This window comes from Lepidochelys kempii, chromosome 9, assembly GCF_965140265.1.
Source record: "Lepidochelys kempii isolate rLepKem1 chromosome 9, rLepKem1.hap2, whole genome shotgun sequence".
NCBI lineage: Eukaryota > Metazoa > Chordata > Testudines > Cheloniidae > Lepidochelys > Lepidochelys kempii.
The window spans coordinates 101,190,037-101,212,760 of NC_133264.1; the positions used below are offsets into that span (position 1 = coordinate 101,190,037).

The following is a 22,724-nucleotide window of genomic DNA, read 5'->3' on the forward strand; positions in this document are numbered from 1 at the left end:
TGTGTCTCACCCTATCAAAGGCAAGAGGTTTGGGGAATTAGACTGTGAATGAAACCTGTCAGCATCCCACCAACTACAGAAGAAGGAAATGGGCCAGCTCTTCACCCTACATAAAGAGTGATAATATATATTTTCTTTCTGTATAATGTGGTAGTAATCTTTGACTGATAATCTTTGATTAAATAATTCCATTTGAGCCTGTTATTTGACAACCTTGAATCATTATTATAAATTATAAATTCAAACATGCAACATCATTATCTGTAGATCCATGGCCAGCACTTACAAAGTGGCCTCTACAGCATTGTATGTCGTCATCTTCATTCCAGTGAAGGACAGCTCATTGTAGAGGGGTACCTGATAAGTGAGACCTTGGAGGAGTTCAAGAACCAAGATACAGTATACGTTTTTCTGGCAGCACACAGCTTAAAGACACAAGCACATTATGGGTGTAACGTGGGGTGGGCGGGGAGAAAGGATTTCCAGGCACATTTGGAATCTTGCCCCAATTGCTGTTTATATGAGCAAGACAATATAGCAGAGTAGAGAAAACGTCCTACAATTCTCCTTGCCACAAATTCCTCTTTCCTACAAAACACTGAAACATTTTAATATTTCTTCCCAAAACTAACCCCCCTCCACTTGGAATCTGAACTCCTGCCATTGGGCACTCACCTTGCTATTGTTTCCTCCTTATTGTATCAGGGGTTTTCTTTTACTGAAGGGGGTCCTCTCTTTGTAGTGGGTGGTTTTACTTTCAGATTCTTTAATGTCCTTTTCCTTCCTCATCTGCTTTCTTTGGGTTTTATAGCCCCTTTTGTTTGTGTTATGTCTGTTTATGGTGTTCACTGGCATACTGGTACATATGGTGCAGTGATGCTTGACCATCAAAAGCAGTGCTGTTCTCAGATAGCATTGCTTAGTATGGTCACTAGCCAATCAGAACAAAAGATTTCTACTTCCCATTCATTACATTTACTCATGCAGCCCAGGTAAATGTGCAACCTCTTAAAAATCCTAATTGAAAAGAGGTGTAACCAAGTTAGTTACTCAAAAAGACACAGTGGGAGCGTGAGCCACATTGCTTACCTATCGATATGGTCCAAACTGCAGCAATTTTCATAATAGCCTTGGTGTGGGAATTGAAGCGGCTGTGCTCAATGGGATTGCGTATTGCTACATACCGATCAAGAGAGATGGCACAGAGATGCATGATAGATGCAGTTGAAAAGAGCACATCTAGGGAAATCCATACAGGACACAACTGTTTAGGCAAAGGCCAAGCAGAATCTGAAACACAGAGAAGAGAAATGAAAGGAAAAGGAGAAGAAAATGATTTGGGAAGCTAGGTCATCATTTACAATCAAATTGGTTTGGTATTTTAAGCCAATGACATACTTTTAAGGGGAGCATGAATATGGATGACAGAGAAACCACCTCCAACGTCTACATCTAGCTCAAGATGTCCAGCAAATTCTCAGCATTTCCCAGTTATATATTTTCTGTGACTTACATTATTATTCATTAAACACAACAGAATCCTGACCATGCTGAACTGTTGAGTCGGGAATGCCTTTGGGTCCCCAGCTTAATTCCACATTCCCCTGGTCTTTCATAAACCTAATGGCTCTTCACTCCGCTTGAGACCAGAGAGTGCCACTCCCAACTGGGACTCGTACCAATACATATTTCCTTCAAGCTTTCTCTTCAAAGGGTGTAAGGTAGCTTTTCCATAAGCTGACTGGTAATGCTAGTGCTGAATTCAGCTTTAAACGTGCTTCCCAGCTTGGGCTGTTGCAGTACCTAAATAATACTTACCTGCCTTACAGTGGGGCGTTTGCCGAGGGGTTTGAAGCTGTAAAGTGCTAAGTATTATGATTTACAAAAGTGAATACACTAGCAACCTGAACTGAGCAGATAGGTTCGTCTGACTGCTGTTGGCACAGGGCTAATAGGAGTGTCTAAGCTATTAATCAGTTCACTAAGTAGTGAAGTACAGGCTGAGAATAAACCTGCCCCAGAAGGATCCTTAGAGGGCATTGCTATTTAAATCAAGGCTGGGAGAAATTGATTTTTGTAGGATACTCTGCATGTGTTAATGCCCAGAATGGATTGTAACAGATCAATGACACGTCCTGCCAACCTCTGTGCTTTCATCTCACCTATCAAAACTATTTAATCAATAGCGTCTACAGCAGCTGCAAACATGAGAGGTGACTAATAAGATTTGAATAATGATGGAGGAATACCTTAACAGCAAGTTGTTCATTATTCAGAACACTGATATTTCAGGCAATTTGCACACCGGCCTGTTCTATATCTCAGCCAGGGAGGATTAAATATATCAGCTATAGAACCAACTCTTCATTAAGAGTGATGCTACATCCTACCTACCCCAAGGCCTCCCATTAATGGAAAACCAGGAAGGTTGGTCAGAACCTCACTGAAACCTTTTTTAAATGGGTAACGAAGCAGAACAGAGCCTGGAGTTTCCTCACACTTAATGGAATCTGAAATGAATTGAACCAAATTAAATGATTTAAAATTGGCAAAGTGAAGATCAGGAACAACTACCAAGAGAACGTGTCAGAGGGAAAAAAGATACATTGGCCCCATTGTACAAGTGGGAGAACTGAGGGACAGACTAGCTGAGTAGCTGGACAAAAGCCATGCAGTGAGGCTCCAATTCTGGGAGTTACTTAAGCACATGTCTAATTTTCAGCATGTATGCGTAGCCCCATTGAAGTAAGTGAAATTTCTCAGATGCTTAAGTACAATCCTGAATCAGAGCCTAAATTGGTGACTAAGCTGGGACAGAACTCAGGAAACCTGACTCCAGGCCAACCCTCCTCCTCCTCGCTGGATACTAGCCCCGTTAATATAACGTTCCATGTACTTGTGGTATCATTCACTGGGACCTAACCTAGGCCAAAGGCTCTGATTGATCTAATGCCCGTCTTTCTGGAGACCACCACTGTCCTCGCTCAGCTCATTGTATGCCTGTTTCCCATCCCCAGGGAGACCCACACCACTTTTGGTTCAGACACCACTCCATGAAACAAACAGTAGGGGGTGCACCAACAGTGCACACATTTATCTTTCCCGTCTAGTGTTTGTAATTGGTCGTGTGTCCGCTTTTCCCTGGGGATCAGAGGCCTGTGTTCATTCTCACCCCAGGGAAGATCTTGGCTGCACGACAACATGTTGCTCCGCTGCAGGGCGGGCAGATAGGCCACCCTGAGTCTGCTCAGTTGCATCCAGTCATCTGGCTTCTTTTCGAACAAGCAAGAAGCAGTGGGTAATGACTTTCGAGGAGCAAGCACTCAGGGTTTGGCTATCCAGCGAGTAAATGCCCGCGGCTGGCCCGGGTCAGCTGACTCGAGCTGCCGAGCTGCGAAATTGCTGTGTAGATGTTTAGGCTCGGGCTGGGACCCCACAGGAGGGGAGGGTCCCAGAGCTCCAGCCCGAATGTCTACACATCAATTTTTAGCCCCGCAGCCCGAGCCCCAAGAGCCCAAGCCATGCTGCGGATCTTTTATTCCAGTGTAGACGTATCCTAGAGACCTTTCTAAGAGGAGATGAGGGAAAAGCCCTTGCTGCTGAAAAGCGTTGGTTGAAGGTGTCTGTGTGATACAAAATCAAATGAAATGGAACACGATTAACTTATGACTAACCCAGTTCATAAGAGGCTTAAGCACCTTTGCCATAGATCAAATGGTAAGTCTCACGCTTGGGACGTCGCTGCGATCAACCCGAATTGAGTTCAAAGCTTTAGCAGAGTGCAGTTCAGATTTGCTGGATCTTTAATGATCATATTCTGAATAACCATTAATGCCGGGAGGTGGCTTACACAGTGCTGGGAAGAGAGACTCTGATCCCCTTCATGTGGTACAGTAGATCAATGTAAGCCCCAAGCCCTTGCCAGCAGCTGCCGGCCCAGGCTAAAACATAGTCACAGTTAATGCCTTGCCAGTCTTTTTAGTAGGTGTTTCTAGGAGCTGCCTTTCTCATATGGGCGTAAGTAAGAGAGGAGTATAGGGACTGAAGAATTATTATTACACGTATTATATTGTGCCTAGGAGCCCCAGTCTCGGACCAGGACTGAAATGTGCGAGGCTCTGTACAAACAAAGAAACAGTCCCTGAGCCGAAGAGCTTTTGATGGAAGACAAGAGAGGACGGATTGATACAGACAGGCCGATGGGGAAGTACCAGGACATAATGAGACACTATTGATCAGCATGATAGGCTGTGGTATCAGCACACCAGCAGCCTAATGAATGAACTCAGAATATACAATGAAATCAGGAACTATTTGAACGTGACAGCATGCTGAGGAGGATGAAGTGGGACTGGTGAATAGGTATCAGATGAATGGATCTTTGCAGGAGTCTCTGCTCAGAAAGTAAGGGAATAATATTTGCATTCCAATTGGTTACCCTTCTTGCCCCGCCAGGCACGGTGCTGCACTGATCATCAGGAAATCGGTGGCACAGCTCAGACTGGGAAGCAGGCCTCCTCAGCGCCCCCCAATGTGCCTTAACGAAACACTCTCCTTCCTGCCCATACAATTAATGGCACGGACTTCCTGTGGGTGAACTCTGATTGCTGAAGGTTGTTATATACCGTCAAGAGAGCGACAGCAGCCAATTCTGCTGCATCGTTTCATGATAAAAAGCTTTTTGCGCCTCTTTTCTTTTTTTGACCCATCAGCTCCCACAATTGGTGCCTGTTAGGGCCAGCTCTGCCCCTCAGGCAGAACGGGCAATTGTACAGGAAGACAATTATTAGGGACAGCAAAAGGTACAGCAATTGGTGGCAGGCATGGCTGCGGGCTGGCATTGCTAGTAGTCCCGGGGCAGCAGAAACCCAGTCCTGGGGCAGCACTTCGTTACGGGAAGCCGAGAAGAGGCTTTGCACAGAGCTGCTATCTGGATAAATCTGCAGGCTGGCCTCAAGGCCAGGTGATCACCCAAGTCTTCCCCAAAACTAATCCTTTCCCCCTTTATGAGTCCAGGGCCCCAGGACGTGCTTACGCTGCAGTGGCAATGATATGTCAGCAGAGACGCTTCATTTTCTCAGGGTGTTCCTTAAGTTATTGTGTGATATTAAAAATGTCATTTTTATATCGTCTGGGGCTCGGTGGCTGCTTCTAACATTTGACTAGGCCTTCAGACAACCGGTCACAAGGTATACCCACGCCACACAAGCAATTAGTTTTCAGTAAGAACAGTCTGTGCATACCCAGAGTACAAAGCCAGTCATCTTGGTAAGAAAGAGCAATCGACTCCAGCTGTAATTTCATATGAAATGTAATCAGAGGTACAAGGTAGCTGTGCCTTGTGACCGGACAAGAATACAGACTAAGGAGAATAGCAACTTCTTTATTTTAAATGTATAATCTTATATTTCCTTTTTCCCAGAAATAATTTACTCCCAGAAGTTAACAACTCACTTGGTCTTTTTTTCATTTCCGTTTGAATGGCAAGTCTCAAGAAATGGCCACGACACAGTTATTAGACGTGCAAATGGGTGAGTCAATCATAACTGGATCCCTTGCTCCAAACACCTCTACATGTCAGTGCATGGACAAGTGTGTTTCCAAAGTCAAACTTGCATCTTAATCTGAATTTTGCTCCTGAAGAATGGGCAGAACCAACCCCCTGGATTCCGAACACCCTGCACTTCGGGAGCACTGAACATTCAGAAGTTCTCTGGTTTGGGTTAATCGGTATCCTTAGGTCCACTGCAGCATCTCAGTCTCAGCTGTGGCATATTGACAGTTCAGCCTCCCAGAGCAGTGTCTTCAGCATGAGTTCAACAGTCAGAATGGAGAAAATCCAACTCCATTTACAGGCATCCTTGTGATGACAACTAATAAAGCAAAAATGGGCAGTGAAATTGGCAGAAGGCCTGTGTGTTAGAGAGAACATTCTGCGCCAGGCGAAGCGTCAATCCAGCGTCTGGCACTCGAATTCTACAGCTGCCTCACTGGTGTGAGAGTGGGCACAGTGTCTGGGGCTGAATCATGAACTAGCTGCATCAGGTGCACAGAGGAGGTTTCTCCCTCCAGGTTTCCCAGTCACTTTAGTGAAAGTTAAATCAGCTTGACCTGCTGCACAAAGGGTCTGATTCAAAGTGATGGCAGTGGGAGTCTGCCTGCTGACTTCAGCGGGCTGTGGGTCAGGCCCAACATGACAGAACTTAAAACCAGGATTTCACTGAACTCTGTGCAACTCATGTGTGTGCCAGTGGAGACCACCTTCCCCTTGCAGGAGGCTGTCATGTATCGAGCATGGGCCAGCAGAAAGGATGCCAGACTTGTCGTCTGGAGACTTGGCTTTCATTCCCAGCTCCATCTCTAGAGCTGAGTGAAAACCGGAATTTCTGTCATCTGGGCAATTCTGATATTTCATCATTTGTTTCTGCCCCAAATTGGAATACAAAGTCAAAGTACTGAAATTTTGTACAGAACAAAAGTTCCAAAAAATTCTGAATTTGGAAACATTTTGTTCCAGCTTGTTTTGACATTGAATTGCATCTGCCTGAGCTGACAGTGTCTCAAGCCCGCCTCCTTCCCTGTGGGGTGACTACGTCTCCCCACGGTGGCCAGACTACATCTCCCACGGTGCACCATGTTCATGGTAATTCCACAACACACCAGTGTCGCTCAGCCAGAGTGAAGCCTGCCGTGCCTCACAGGAGATGTAGTCCAGCCAGGGAAGTTAGCCCCTAGGGGAGAATGGGGGCTTGACGCACCGGAACTACACCTCCCAGGGAGCACCACAGCTGCTCAGGTAGACACACATTAACATCGAGATCACCTTAAATTAAATGTTTCATTTCAATTTTTCTTACAGAGTATAAGCACCAGAAACCACACTTTCCGTCGAAATAACATTTTGATGGACAATCCCAGACCAGCTCTATCTCCCACGGACCTGCTGACCCAGGACAATTCTCCTAACCTTTTTGCACCTCAGTGTCTCCATCTGTACAAGTGGCCCATTGCGTTTAATCACCTTCATTAAGCACTTTGATATCAATGGTCGAAATGTAATATGTAAATTATGTGCACGGCGATTATCTTCATTGTGCTTCTTACCACTTCAGCCGCAGGAGGCAACTGAATTCATCCTAGGCATAGCAAATGGAGGCGTGCTAAATATTCGTAAGAACATAAGAATGGCTATAATTGGTCAGACCAATGGTCCATCTAACCCACTGTCTTGTCTTCCAACAGTGGCTGGTGTCAGATGCTTTAGAAGGAGTGAACAGAATAGAGCAACTTATGAGTGATCCATTCCCTGTCATCCAATCCCAGCTTTTAGCAGTCAGAGGTTTAGGGACACCCAGAGCATAGGGTTGCATGCCTGATCATCTTGGCTAATAGCCATTGATGGATCTATCCTCCATGAATTTATCTAGTTCTTTTTTGAACCCTGTTATACTTTTAGCCTTCACAACATCCCCTGGCAATGTGTTCCACAGGTTGACTACGCATTGTGTAAAGAAGTACTTTTTTATGTTAGTTTTAAACCTGCAGTGTATTAACTTCATTGGGTGACCCCTAGTTCTTGTGTTATGAGAAGGAGTAAATAACACTTCCTTATTCATTTTCTCCACATCTGTCCTGATTTTCTAGACCTCCATCACACCCTCTCCCCCGTGGGTCGTCTCTTTTCCAAACTGAAGACTCCCAGGCTTTTAATCTCTACTCATACGGAAGCTGTTCCACACCCCTCATCATTTTTGTTGCCCTTCTCTGTACTTTTTCCAATTCCAATATATCTTTTTTGAGATGGGGTGACCAGATCTGCACGCAGTTTTCAAAGTGTGGTCATATCGTGGATTTATAGGGGCAATAAGATATTTTATCTCTTTTTATCTATCCCTTTCCTAATGGTTCCTAACATTCTGTTTGCTTTTTTGACTGCTGCTGCACATTGAGTGGATGTTTTTAGAGAACTATCCATGACTCCAAGATCTCATTCTTGATGGGTAACAGCTAATTCAGACCCCATCACTTTGTATGTATAGTTGGGATTATGTTTTCCTATGTGCATTACTTTGCATTTATCAACATTAAATTTCATCTACCATTTTGTTGCCCAGTCACCAAGTTTTGTGAGATCTTTTATAACTCTTTGCAGTCTGCTTCGGACTTGCCTATCTTGAGTACTTTTGTATCATCTGTAAACTTTGCAACCTCACTGTTTTCCCCCTTTTCCAGATAATTTATGAGTATGTTGTACAGCACTGGTCCTCATACAGATCCTTGGGGGACCCCACTGTTTACTGCTCTCCCCTGTGAAAACTACCATTTATTCCTACCCTTTGTTTCCTATCTTTTAACCAGTTACTGATGCATGAGAGGATCTTCCCTCTTATCCCATGACTGCTTACTTTGCTTAAGAGCCTTTGGTGAGGGACCTTGTCAAAGGCTTTCTGAAAGTCCATCACCCTTGTCCACATGTTTGTTGACCCACTCAGAGAATTCCAGTAGATTCATGAAGCATTATTTCCCTTTACAAAAGCTAAGTTGACTCTTTCTCAACAAATTGTGTTAATCTGTGTGTCTGATAATTCTGTTCTTTACTATAGTTGTAACTAATTTGGCTGGTATTGAAGTTAAGTTTACCAGCCTGTAATTGCCAGGATCACCGCTGGAGCCTTTTAAAGAAATTGGTGCCACATTACCTATCTGCCAATCATTTGGTATAGAGTCTGATTTAAGTGATAGGCTGCAAACCACAGTTAACAGTTCTGCAATTTCATAGTTGAGTTCCTTCAGCACTCTTCGGTGAATACCATCTGGTATTCATTCACAATGAAACACAGAATCTCTCCGACTTGTAGGAGTTGCTGTTTCGAAAAAACACATTATACCAGAGTCTTCAAATGGAAAGAAACATGGAGGGTGCAAAATTGAGGGAAATGACCCGAACTCTAAATCAAAAACCTGTGAGTTTTCCACCGTTTTTCTCTAGACAAGGCAGAGAAGGCCTAGCATTCGGAAGGATAAATTGTATACCTAGCTCTGCAAAAGGAGGTGTTTCCAAGACAATGGAGCATGGGCACCCGAGAGGATTACTTGATCCAAACTTCCTCCATGCGTACTTGCTAACGTTCTCTCAGGTGAGGACTGGAGAAAAAGCTGCCTATTGTAAGGCGGCTGTTAATCCTACTTCTTAGATCCACCAGCAAAGGGGACAGGCGGGCAGGGGCCATGTGCAAACTGACTTCTTCTCCTATCTGGCATGTCACTTTGTCTATAATATCATCCAATGCCTTGGACAATTTGAAAGAAATGAAAATAGAGATTACAGACCAAATTCATCCCTCGTGTGAGCAGGGTCCGGCTTCCATTGAGGTCTTACCATCATCTGAGTGTTACTTGCTCGGGTCAGGACTCCGTTTGGCTTGCTGTATTGAATTCTGAGGCGTGGCTAGGACACATGCCCAGCCACGGCGTTTGTTAGAGCAATTTGCCAAGTCCTGTATTTTTCTCCATGCACGCTCACTGTGACCCTGCCGTGGGGCACTCGAGCCAAGTGCTGTATCAGACCAAGTGACAACGCGCGTGTTCACAAGATGGGAAAACAAAGAGTTATGTAAAATGAATCAATTTAGCTTCAGAAATTTTCTGTGGAAAACACGTAGTAAGGTCCAGTGGCCCCTTCGCTCCCAGCAGGAAAGAGGGATTTGGGAAGGCTCAGGTGTACGAGTGGGTTTGTAACAAACACCGTGCTTAGATCAGAGCCAGGGAGGATAAAAAGCAGCTTTCAAAGCCTCGCATGAAATGAGTTTCTTTTTTTCCTTTTGGGCTCAGCCTCACAGGTAACACAGGCCAGGAGTGAGGTGCTGCAGAACACACAGACCCAGGGATGTTTACAGACCCATTTACTGTTGTTTATTGTCTTGGCAAGAAGTGCAAATTTTTCTACATTTCTCTGTGTAAATTGCTTCCTGCTGAGTATTCTTATTCATTCGCGTTCTGCTCCAACGACAACCAGGGCCTGAAGTTCCTTCCCAAAGAACTGGGGGAAAGGAGCATGAATTCCAGCATGGTTTACTGTATGCCATATATACATGGTGGTCCCAGAGGATGCTAATGATGGAGTGTGGTGTGTTTTAAGCACTTCTTCATCATTCTCTGGAGTCTCGTTATCCAAGCCAAAGCAGAATATACACTACTCAAATAAACTCCACATATCCTGCCATTTATCCCAGGAGTTGGCTGGAAGAATACAGAAGAGGTTTTTCCCGGTTCCATGGGAAATGAGACTATATATCCTTTTCAGTTTGTGATTACCAGCCTCTCTGATTCATTTAGTTAATGAGAGGGCAATGCTCCATTATAGCTTTCACTTGGTTTACACAGGTGTTACTGGGGTAGCTTTTAGTCCAGTGTGTCTTCATCCATGTGCAATTCCCAGGGGACACAAGCTTACGAAATTCTTTCCTAAACTGCTGCTTTTAGACAGATTCTGCCATTTCTCATTTAAAACGTTCCAGGCTGAGAAGTCCTGTAGTGGGGAAAAAACCTGTGCTTTTTCCCTTGTTAAAAGCACAGAAGATGTTTTATGCAGCAGTAATATATTGCAATTGACGCATTTTCTATTAACCATACTTTCTGATATTCACTTTAAAGTTTCATAGCTGCCACAGATTATACAAAAATAGAAAGCAATTACATACAGTTTTAACATTACTGCTCTGCATTATTCTCTAGGGAACTTAAGGCTTTAATGACTCTTATTCCTCTCTCTTATCTGGAGAGCAAAGTATTTGTAAGCCTGAAACACCACATCACTAGATGTAAAACTATGTAATTCTCTTTCACTCATTTACTTCCTTCTAACTTACGTCCACAGACAACCAATTCAGAAATGTCCCTGTCATCTTGTGAGTCATATAAATGAGCATACGTAAAAGTCTTCATCATAGTTGAGAGGTGCTAAATATCTTGTTTAATCATTGTGATTTTCAATGATTACCCTCTTCTTTTACAGAACAGAGTGCACATGGGATCTTTTCACAGGGTGGACAAGTGTTCTGACTACAGGAGCAGCAGGACTCAAGGGCAGTGCTGCCAACTTTCATGATTTTATCATGAGTCTCATGGTTCTTTTCGTAAATACCAATGGTACGCCCACATCTTGAATACTGCATGCAGATGTGATCACCCCATCTCAAAAAAGATGTATTGGAATTGGAAAAGATTCAGAAAAGGGCAACAAAAATTATTAGGGGTCTGGAATGGCTTCCGTATGAGGAGAGATTAATAAGACTGGGACATTTCAGCTTTGAAAAGAGACAACTAAGCGGGGATATGAAAGAGGTCTAAAAATCATAACTGGTGTAGAGAAAGTAAATAAGGAAGTGTCATTTACTCCTCATAACACAAAAACTAAGGGTCACCAAATGAAATTAATAGGCAGCAAGTTTAAAACAAACAAACAAAAGGAAGTATTTCTTTACACAATGCAGTCAACCTCTGGAACTCCTTTCCAGAGGATGTTGTGAAAGCCAAGACTATAACAGGGTTCCAAAAAGAACTAGATAAATCCATGGAGGATAGGTCCATCAATGGCTATTAGCCAGGGTGGGCAGAGATGGTGTCCCTAGCCTCTGTTTGCCAGAAGCTGGGAATGGGCGACAGGGGATGGATCACTTGATTACCAGTTCTGTTTATTTTCTCTGAAGCACCTGGCATTGACCACTGTCGGAAGACAGGATACTGGGCTGGATGGACCTTTGGTCTGACCCAGTATGGCCGTTCTTATAACTTGGACTGAGGAGTATTAAAAGAATTGGCTAAGGAAATAATTAATGTTATTTTTCTTTAATGAAGCTTGAAACAATTAAGTTCCAGGGGATTGGAGAAAGGCTTCCTTCATGTCAATATTTAAAAAGCATAAATGGGATGGCTATCGGCTGGTTAGACTGGCATCCTATCCATCCAGGCAAAATCCTGGAAAGGTTAATATGGGAAATGATCAGTAAAGAATTAAAGGACCACAATTAATATCAGGCAATACAGTTTTGTGGAAAAAAAGGTATTGGCAGACAAATCTGATAGATCACAAGTTTGGTTGATAAAGATAAGGGTGTTGACATAATATACTTAACTTCTGTAAGGTATTTAGTCCCGGATGAGCACTGTACAAATCAATGTGTCCCATATTAAATGGATTAAAAACTGATTAACTAACCACAAAAAGTAATTGCAGTTATACAATAGCAATAGAGACCAATCAGGATCCCTTGATGGGCTCCTTTGATCAATACACAGTTTAACCTGGCCAAATGCAAGATCTGACATCTAGGAATACCGAATGTAGGTCACACGTATAGGATTGGGGACTGTATCCTAGAAAAGTGGTGATCTGAAAAGGACTTGGAGATCACACTAGATAACCAATGGAGCAAGAGCTCCCAAGGCGATGCTGTTGCTAGGAGGGAAAATGTGATCACCGGATGCCAAAGCCGGGAAATATTGAGTATGAGTAAGGAGGTGGTATTAAGTCAGACCATGATGGATACTGCAACCAACTCTGGGCCTATGGTCCACACTTCAACAGGGATGTTCAGAGATCTGGCATGCCAGGTGGCCAGGGCAGGGGATGGAGCTAATGGGGTCCCCTGGGTATAAATTCAGGGGTTGGGGCCTGTAACAAGGTTGGTGTGTTTAAGCAGTTGTAGTGAGTAAGCAGGAGCAGTTGTGTGTGACCCTGGCGAGGAAGCAGAGGGATGTTCATTTCCTGGGCCCAGGGTGGAGTGGATTTCTGCAGAAGCCTGTTTTTTGTATGTTCTTAATGCTGTTCAGAGAAACAGGACTTTGTGTATATTTCTATAAATAAACGGATTGCATCAAGGATCACACTGAGTCCACGTCACTGATTTCTCATCCGAAGGGAACCATCCCACAAGAACTTTGGCTTTCTGCTTAGTGGCACATACTGTGCACTCTGACAGATACTGAGTACAGACAACGAGGAGTCCTTGGGGCACCTTAGAGACTAACACATTTATTTGGGCATAAGCTTTCATGGGCTAGAACCCACTTTAGAATCATAGAATCATAGAATATCAGGGTTGGAAGGGACCCCAGAAGGTCATCTAGTCCAACCCCCTGCTCGAAGCAGGACCAATTCCCAGTTAAATCATCCCAGCCAGGGCTTTGTCAAGCCTGACCTTAAAAACCTCTAAGGAAGGAGATTCCTAGACTCCCTAGGTAACGCATTCCAGTGTTTCACCACCCTCTTAGTGAAAAAGTTTTTCCTAATATCCAATCTAAACCTCCCCCACTGCAACTTGAGACCATTACTCCTCGTTCTGTCATCTGCTACCATTGAGAACAGCCTAGAGCCATCCTCTTTGGAACCCCCTTTCAGGTAGTTGAAAGCAGCTATCAAATCCCCCCTCATTCTTCTCTTCTGCAGGCTAAACAATCCCAGCTCCCTCAGCCTCTCCTCATAAGTCATGTGTTCCAGACCCCTAATCATTTTTGTTGCCCTTCGCTGGACTCTCTCCACTTTATCCACATCCTTCTTGAAGTGTGGGGCCCAAAACTGGACACAGTACTCCAGATGAGGCCTCACCAATGTCGAATAGAGGGGAACAATCACGTCCCTCGATCTGCTCGCTATGCCCCTACTTATACATCCCAAAATGCCATTGGCCTTCTTGGCAACAAGGGCACACTGCTGACTCATATCCAGCTTCTCGTCCACTGTCACCCCTAGGTCCTTTTCTGCAGAACTGCTGCCTAGCCATTCGGTCCCTAGTCTGTAGCTGTGCATTGGGTTCTTCCGTCCTAAGTGCAGGACCCTGCACTTATCCTTATTGAACCTCATCAGATTTCTTTTGGCCCAATCCTCCAATTTGTCTAGGTCCTTCTGTATCCTATCCCTCCCCTCCAGCGTATCTACCACTCCTCCCAGTTTAGTATCATCCGCAAATTTGCTGAGAGTGCAATCCACACCATCCTCCAGATCATTTATGAAGATATTGAACAAAACCGGCCCCAGGACCGACCCTTGGGGCACTCCACTTGATACCGGCTGCCAACTAGACATGGAGCCATTGATCACTACCCGTTGAGCCCGACAATCTAGCCAGCTTTCTACCCACCTTATAGTGCATTCATCCAGCCCATACTTCCTTAACTTGCTGACAAGAATACTGTGGACAAGAATCAATTTATCGGATGCATGGAGTGAAAATACAGGAGCAGATATAAATACATGAAAAGAGGGGGTTGCTTTACCAAGTGTGAGGTCAGTCTAACAAGATAAATCAATTAATAGCAGGATACCAAGGGAGGAAAAATAACTTTTGAGGTGGTAAGAGAGTGGCCCATTACAGACAGTTGACAAGAAGGTGTGAGTAACAGTAGGGAGAAATTAGTATTGGGGAAGTTAAATTTAGGTTTTGTAATGACCCAACTACTCCCAGTCTGACCGTTTACTATCCCCTGGAAATTCACTGACGGGGATTTTCTGACTCAGACTAACAAACTGCAGCAGAGTTGGCTGTTACAGTACAAGCCTCTCATCTCACAAGCTGCATCCGCTAATTGATAAATGACTGGATTTTATACCAGATTCAGCAATTACGCCCATTACAATATTATCTATAACAGAATTTATAATTCCTGTGTTAGATTCTGCTTTCTAATCACCAGGGCAAGGACTTGTGGCCTTGAAAGGATTTCTGAGAAGAGTGCAAATTTAAACCCAAACTTGATTTAATTATTTGATATAGAGGATGGAAGGCTGGATATCATTTTAATAATTTTAAAAGGATAAGGCATTCCCACTGAGAAATGGGAATCTGACTTTGTCAGATACAGTATTTCATAACATTCTTTCTAATAGTGTAGGTTATTTGCTTAAAAGAAATAGGAAGAAACACATTTACATTTCCAAAGGTAATGTCTGTTCACTTAGGGTATGTCTACACTACGGAATTAGGTCGAATTTATAGAAGTTGGTTTTTTAGAAATCGGTTTTATATATTCGAGTGTGTTAGAGCATTTACAGAAAATGCTCTAAGTGCATTAAACTCGGCGGAGAGCTTCCACAGTACCGAGGCTAGCATCGACTTCCGGAGCGTTGCACTGTGGGTAGCTATCCCACAGTTCCTGCAGTCTCCGCTGCCCATTGGAATTCTGGTTTGAGATCCCAATGCCTGATGGGGCTAAAACATTGCCGCGGGTGGTTCTGGGTACATATCGTCAGGCCCCCGTTCCCTCCCTCCCTCCGTGAAAGCAAGGGCAGACAATCATTTCGCGCCTTTTTTCCTGAGTTACCTGTGCAGACGCCATACCACGGCAAGCATGGAGCCCGCTCAGGTAACCGTCACCGTATGTCTCCTGGGTGCTGGCAGACGCGGTACGGCTTTGCTACACAGTAGCAGAAACCTATTGCCTTCTGGCAGCAGATGGTGCAGTACGACTAGTAGCCGTCATCGTCATGTCCGAGGTGCTCCTGGCCACGTCGGCCAGGAGCGCCTGGGCAGACATGGGCGCAGGGACTAAATTTGGAGTGACTCAACCAGGTCATTCTCTTTAGTCCTGCAGTCAGTCCTATTGAACCGTCTTATGGTGAGCGGGCAGGCGATACAGACTGCTAGCAGTCATACTGTACCATCTTCTGCCAGGCAGGCAAGAGATGAGGATTGCTAGCAGTCCTATTGCATCACCTTCTGCCGGGCAGCCATGAGATGCGGATGGCATGCAGTCCTTCTGCACCGTCTGCTGCCAGCCAAAGATGTAAAAGATAGATGGAGTGGATCAAAACAAGAAATAGACCAGATTTGTTTTGTACTCATTTGCTTCCCCCCTCCCCCCTTCTAGGGGACTCAGTCCTCTAGGTCACACTGCAGTCACTCACAGAGAAGGTGCAGCAAGGTAAATCTAGCCATGTATCAGTCAGAGGCCAGACTAACCTCATTATTCCAATAAGAACAATAACTTAGGTGCACCATTTCTTATTGGAACCCTCCGTGCAGTCCTGCCTGAAATACTCCTTGATGTAAAGCCACCCCCCCTTTGTTGATTTTAGCTCCCTGAAGCCAACCCTGTAAGCCATGTCGTCAGTCGCCCCTCCCTCCGTCAGAACAATGGCAGACAATCGTTCCGCGCCTTTTTTCTGTGCGGACGCCATACCAAGGCAAGCATGGAGGCTGCTCAGCTCACTTTGGCAATTAGGAGCACATTAACCACCACACGCATTATCCAGCAGTATATGCAGCACCGGAACCTGGCAAAGCGATACCGGGCGAGGAGGCGACATCAGCGCGGTCACATGAGTGATCAGGACATGGACACAGATTTCTCTGAAAGCATGGGCCCTGCCAATGCATGCATCATGGTGCTAATGGGGCAGGTTCATGCTGTGGAACGCCGATTCTGGGCTCGGGAAACAAGCACAGACTGGTGGGACCGCATAGTGTTGCAGGTCTGGGACGATTCCCAGTGGCTGCGAAACTTTCGCATGCGTAAGGGCACTTTCATGGAACTTTGTGACTTGCTTTCCCCTGGCCTGAGGCACATGAATACCAAGATGAGAGCAGCCCTCACAGTTGAGAAGCGAGTGGCGATAGCCCTGTGGAAGCTTGCAATGCCAGACAGCTACCGGTCAGTTGGGAATCAATTTGGAGTGGGCAAATCTACTGTTGGGGCTGCTGTGATGCAAGTAGCCCATGCAATCAAAGATCTGCTGATATCAAGGGTAGTGACCCTGGGAAATGTGCAGGTCATAGTGGATGGCTTTGCTGCAATGGGATTCCCTAACTGTGGTGGGGCCATAGACAGAACCCATATCCCTATCTTGGCACCGGAGCACCAAGCCGGTGAGTACATAAACCGCAAGGGGTACTTTTCGATAGTGCTGCAAGCTCTGGTGGATCACAAGGGACATTTCACCAACATCAACGTGGGATGGCCAGGAAAGGTGCATGATGCTCGCATCTTCAGGAACTCTGGTCTGTTTCAAAAGCTGCAGAAAGGAACTTTATTCCCAGACCAGAAAATAACTGTTGGGGACGTTGAAATGCCTATATGTATCCTTGGGGACCCAGCCTACCCCTTAATGCCGTGGCTCATGAAGCCGTACACAGGCAGCCTGGACAGTAGTCAGGAGCTGTTCAACTACAGGCTGAGCAAGTGCAGAATGGTGGTAGAATGTGCATTTGGACGTTTAAAGGCGCGCTGGCGCAGTTTACTGACTCGCTTAGACCTCAGCGAAACCAATATTCCCACTGTTATTACTGCTTGCTGTGTGCTCCACAATATCTGTGAGAGTAAGGGGGAGACGTTTGTGGCAGGGTGGGAGGTTGAGGCAAATCGCCTGGCTGCTGGTTACGCGCAGCCAGACACCAGGGTGGTTAGAAGAGCACAGGAGGGTGCGGTACGCATCAGAGAAGCTTTGAAAACCAGTTTCATGACTGGCCAGGCTATGGTGTGAAAGTTCTCTTTGTTTTGCCTTGATGAAACCCCCTGCCCCTTGGTTCACTCTACTTCCCTGCAAGCTAACCACCCTCCCCTCCTCCCTTTAATCATTGCTTGCAGAGGCAATAAAGTCATTGTTGCTTCACATTCATGCATTCTTTATTCATTCATCACACAAATAGGGGGATGACTACCAAGGTAGCCCAGGAGGGGTGGTGGAGGAGGGAAGGAAAATGCCACACAGCACTTTAAAAGTTTACAACTTTAAAATTTATTGAATGCCAGCCTTCTTTTTTTTGGGCAATCCTCTGTGGTGGAGTGGCTGGGTTGGCCGGTGGCCCCCCCACCGCGTTCTTGGGCGTCTGGGTGTGGAGGCAATGGAACTTGGGGAGGAGGGCGGTTGGTTACAGAGGGGCAGCAGTGGCAGTCTGTGCTCCAGCTGCCTTTGCTGTAGCTCAACCATACACTGGAGCATACTGGTTTGGTCCTCCAGCAGCCTCAGCATTGAATCCTGCCTCCTCTCATCACGCTGCCACCACATTTGAGCTTCAGCCCTGTCTTCAGCCCGCCACTTACTCTCTTCAGCCCGCCACCTCTCTTCCCGGTCATTTTGTGCTTTCCTGCACTCTGACATTATTTGCCTCCACGCATTCGTCTGTGCTCTGTCAGTGTGGGAGGACAGCATGAGCTCGGAGAACATTTCATCGCGAGTGCGTTTTTTTTTTCTTTCTAAGCTTCACTAGCCTCTGGGAAGGAGAAGATCCTGTGATCATTGAAACACATGCAGCTGGTGGAGAAAAAAAAAGGGACAGCGGTATTTAAAAAGACACATTTTATAAAACAGTGGCTACACTCTTTCAGGGTAAACCTTGCTGTTAACGTTACATACATAGCACATGTGCTTTCGTTACAAGGTCACATTTTGCCTCCCCCCACCGTGTGGCTACCCTCTCAACCCTCCCCCTTCCCCGTGGCTAACGGCGGGGAACATTTCTGTTCAGCCACAGGTAAACAGCCCAGCAGGAACGGGCTCCTCTGAGTGTCCCCTGAAGAAAAGCACCCTATTTCAACCAGGTGACCATGAATGATATCTCACTCTCCTGAGGATAACACAGAGAGATAAATAACGGATGTTGTTTGAACGCCAGCAAACATACACTGCAATGCTTTGTTGTACAATGATTCCCGAGTACGTGTTACTGGCCTGGAGTGGTAAAGTGTCCTACCATGGAGGACGCAATAAGTCTGCCCTCCCCAGAAACCTTTTGCAAAGGCTTTGGGAGTACATCCAGGAGATCCGCGAACGCCAGGGCAAATTAATCCTTTCTCATGCTTGCTTTTAAACCACATATAGTATTTTACACTCACCGGAAGTCCCTTCTCCACCTGCCGGGTCCAGGAGGCAGCCTTGGGTGGGTTCGGGGGGTACTGGCTCCAGGTCCAGGGTGAGAAACAGTTCCTGGCTGTCAGGAAAACCGGTTTCTCCACTTGCTTGCTGTGAGCTATCTATAACCTCATCATCATCATCTTCTTCTTCGTCCCCAAAACCTGCTTCTGTGTTGCCTCCATCTCCATTGAAGGAGTCAAACAACACGGCTGGGGTAGTGGTGGCTGAACCCCCTAAAATGCCATGCAGCTCATCATAGAAGCGGCATGTTTGGGGCTCTGACCCGGAACGGCCGTTCGCCTCTCTGGTTTTCTGGTAGGCTTGCCTCAGCTCCTTAAGTTTCACGCGGCACTGCTTCGGGTCCCTGTTATGGCCTCTGTCCTTCATGCCCTGGGAGATTTTCACAAAGGTTTTGGCATTTCGAAAACTGGAACGGAGTTCTGATAGCACGGATTCCTCTCCCCATACAGCGATCAGATCCCGTACCTCCCGTTCAGTCCATGCTGAAGCTCTTTTGCAATTCTGGGACTCCATCATGGTCACCTCTGCTGATAAACTCTGCATGGTCATCTGCAGCTTGCCACGCTGGCCAAACAGGAAATGAGATTCAAAAGTTCGCGGTTCTTTTCCTGTCTACCTGGCCAGTGCATCTGAACTGAGAGTGCTGTCCAGAGCGGTCACAATGGAGCACTCTGGGATAGCTCCTGGAGGCCAATACCGGCAAATTGTGTCCACAGTACCCCGAATTCGACCCGGCAAGGCCAATTTAAGCGCTAATCCACTTGTCAGGGGTGGAGTAAGGAAATCGATTTTAAGAGCCCTTTAAGTCGAAATAAAGGGCTTCATCGTGTGGACGGGTGCAGGTTTACATCGATTTAACGCTGCTAAATTCGACCTAAAGTCCTAGTGTAGACCAGGGCTTAGAGAAGTCCTCAGTATACTAGAGCTTGATCTACCTTCATTGAGTCTATATGCAAAAGTAACGTTTCTCTTCACTGTGGGAGGCAAGTGCTACCTTGGAAATCTCAGTAACGTTCTCAGCTTGCAGCTGTAGCACCTCTAGCTGTGTTCTGGAATTCCAACCCAGACTGCTCAGGGCGTTAGAACAGCAGTGATGTGATTGGTTGAACTGCATTATTAACGATCTATGAAGAAATCCCTTAAGACATGTTAACACAAACTGAGAATTGGTCTCCATAAACGCCACTCAGAAAATGGAGCTTCATAACACATTGTCAAAACAAGAGGCCCCGAAGTCTAACAAAATTTACATTTCAGTAAAATCTCCCCATGTCAGTAACTATAAGCACTAAGATCAGGAGAGTCTCCTCTACACTTAACAAACTCGTAGGTAAGGAGTAAAACTAACCCCGCTTTATTTAAATTGTTAATGTGACTGGTCAACTACAATATGATAGTAATATGGTACAGTATGTGCAAACAGAGAACCAAGAATAATGCCTCTCACACTTAATTTTGCAGAGTAGTTGTAGCTGTGTCTGATCCCAGGATATTATAGAGACAAGGTGGGTGAGGTAATATCTCTTATTGGTGAGAGAGAGAAGCTTTCGAGCCACACAGCTCTTCTCGAGGTCTTGTGGTCCAATAAAAGATATTACCTCACCCACATTGTGTCTCCTAGAATCATAGACGATTAGGGCGGGAAGAGACCTCAGGAGGTCATCTAGTCCAACCCCCTGCTCAAAGCAGGACCAACCCCAACTACATCATCCCAGCCAGGGCTTTGTCAAGCTGGGTCTTAAAAAACATCTAAGGATGGATAATCCACCACCTCCCACGCTTCACCATCCTCCTAGTGAAATAGTTTTTCCTAATATCCAACCTAGACCTCCCCCGCTGCAACTTGAGACCATTACTCCTGCTTCTGTCATCTGGACTCTCTCCAATTTGTCCATATCCTTTCAATAGTGAGGGGCCCAAAACTGAATGCAATACTCCAGATGTGGCCTCACCAGTGCCGAATAGAGGGGAATAATCACGTCCCTCAGTCTGCTGGCAGTGCCCCTACTTATACATCCCAAAATGCCATTGGCCTTCTTGGCAACAAGGGCACGCTGTTCACTCATATCCAGCTTTTCCTTGACTGTAATCCCCAGGTCCTTTTCTGCATAACTGCTGCTTAGCCAGTCAGTCCCCAGCCAGTAGCAGTGTTTGGGATTCTTCCATCTCAAGTGCAGGACTCTGCACTTGTCCTTGTTGAACCTCATCAGATTTCTTTTGGCCCAATCCTCCAATTTGTCTAGGTCACTCTGGATCCTATTCCTACCCTCCAGCATATCTACTTCCCCCCCGACAGCTTAGTGTCATCCGCAAAGTTGCTGAGGGTGAAATCCATCCCATCATCCAGATCATTAATGAAGATGTTGAACAAACTGGCCCCAGGACAGACCCCTGGGGCACTCCACTTGGTACCGCCTGCCAACTAGACATCAAGATCACTACCTGTTGAGTCCAATGATCCAGCCAGCTTCCTATCCACCTTATAGTCCATTCATCCAGCCCATACTTCTTTAACTTGCTGGCAAGAATACTGTGGGACACCATATCAAAAGCTTTGCTAAAGTCAAGGTATATCATGTCCATTGCTTTCTCCTCATCCACAGAGCCAGTTATCTCATCAACAGGGAGGATGGATGAGAACACGACATGCACCTCAAACACCTTTATCCTTCTTCCCAGAGCCGCATAGTCTGCAGTGACGCGATCATGGTCATTCTTGGCAGTATCATTGGTGCCCACGTGGAGAAGTAGGAAGGGGTAGCGGTCCGAGGGCTTGATCAGTCTTGGCAGACACACTGTCACATCTTGAATTCTAGCTCCAGGCAAGCAGCACACTTCTCGAGTTTCCTAGTCTGGACAGCAGATGGCTCACCTTAGGAGGGAGTCCTTGACCACCACCATGCGTCTCCTCCTCTTGGGTGTGGTGGTCATGGAACCCACATCCTATGGACAATGCATCCCATGCCTTCCGGTCAATGGGGTCTCCTTCTGATCCCTTCCCTCAGATGACTCTTCCAAACCATTCTCTCTTACACTTAACACTGTTTTCAAAAGCTGTTCAAAGTAAAATGCACAAACACTCATAATCACTGGTGTTTTTGCCTTTCACTATGAATTTGAAAATGCTCCTCTTTCACAAAAGAAGTTTGCAGTGGTATGCAGATCATTTGAGCAAATTAATAGGATCAATTTGAAATTATAAGATGCTACTCATGGAATATAACTGCTCAGCCAGCTTGTGTCTTGCTTTGAACCATGAGGCCATCTGCCTAAAAGCAGCTTCCATTCTGAAACAAAGTTTGGAATATGGCAATGCTCTGGGGAACTCAGATGGCTTTGGTGACTAGCAATAGGGTATAGAGTCCTTCATACTTTTTCTAGGTCATGAGTTTGAGTTCAGCACAGGACAGTGGTGATCAAAAGTCAGTGTCATACTGACAGCTCTTTGATGGCCTACATGAAATTAATTGGTCATCTCACTTTAGTTCTGAGCAGACAAGAGTCCACATCACAAGTGACAGCCTCAGCAGGGAGGCTGAGAATGGAATGGTCATGGGAGGAGATACCCCTCCAGGGCAAAGTGATGCTTGGAAATCTTGCAGGACTGCTGCCTAGGGTAAATCTGTTCTGTTGACTAAAGGTTTTTGCAAGTAGCAAGCTCGCACAACATCATTCTGACAGAAGCCTACGGCTCCATCCTGAAGTGCATAATTTTTAGTATGAATTTATTCTGTAGATTTGATTGTAATTGTGATGTTAGCAGTAGATTTAGTGATTTGCACTTTAGGCAATGGTCTTCCATTGCCTCATAACTCATGGGTTTACAAAAGACTAATTTTTTAAACACATTTCTATG

General features: G+C 45.5%; 1 protein-coding gene across 14 annotated transcripts in view; it reads right to left on the bottom strand.

The window, feature by feature from the left end:
- The window catches only part of HTR2C (5-hydroxytryptamine receptor 2C), a 740,895-nt gene that overhangs the window by 15,721 nt on the left and 702,450 nt on the right, over positions 1-22,724 (bottom strand). For 13 of the 14 annotated variants that reach the window (XM_073358595.1, XM_073358588.1, XM_073358594.1 and 10 more), the window contains one exon: positions 1,090-1,290. The exons of the other annotated variant lie outside the window; for it this stretch is intronic. In XM_073358595.1, the coding sequence (XP_073214696.1) occupies positions 1,090-1,290 (201 nt within the window). The remainder of the gene's footprint in view (positions 1-1,089; positions 1,291-22,724) is intronic. 14 annotated transcript variants of the gene reach the window in all.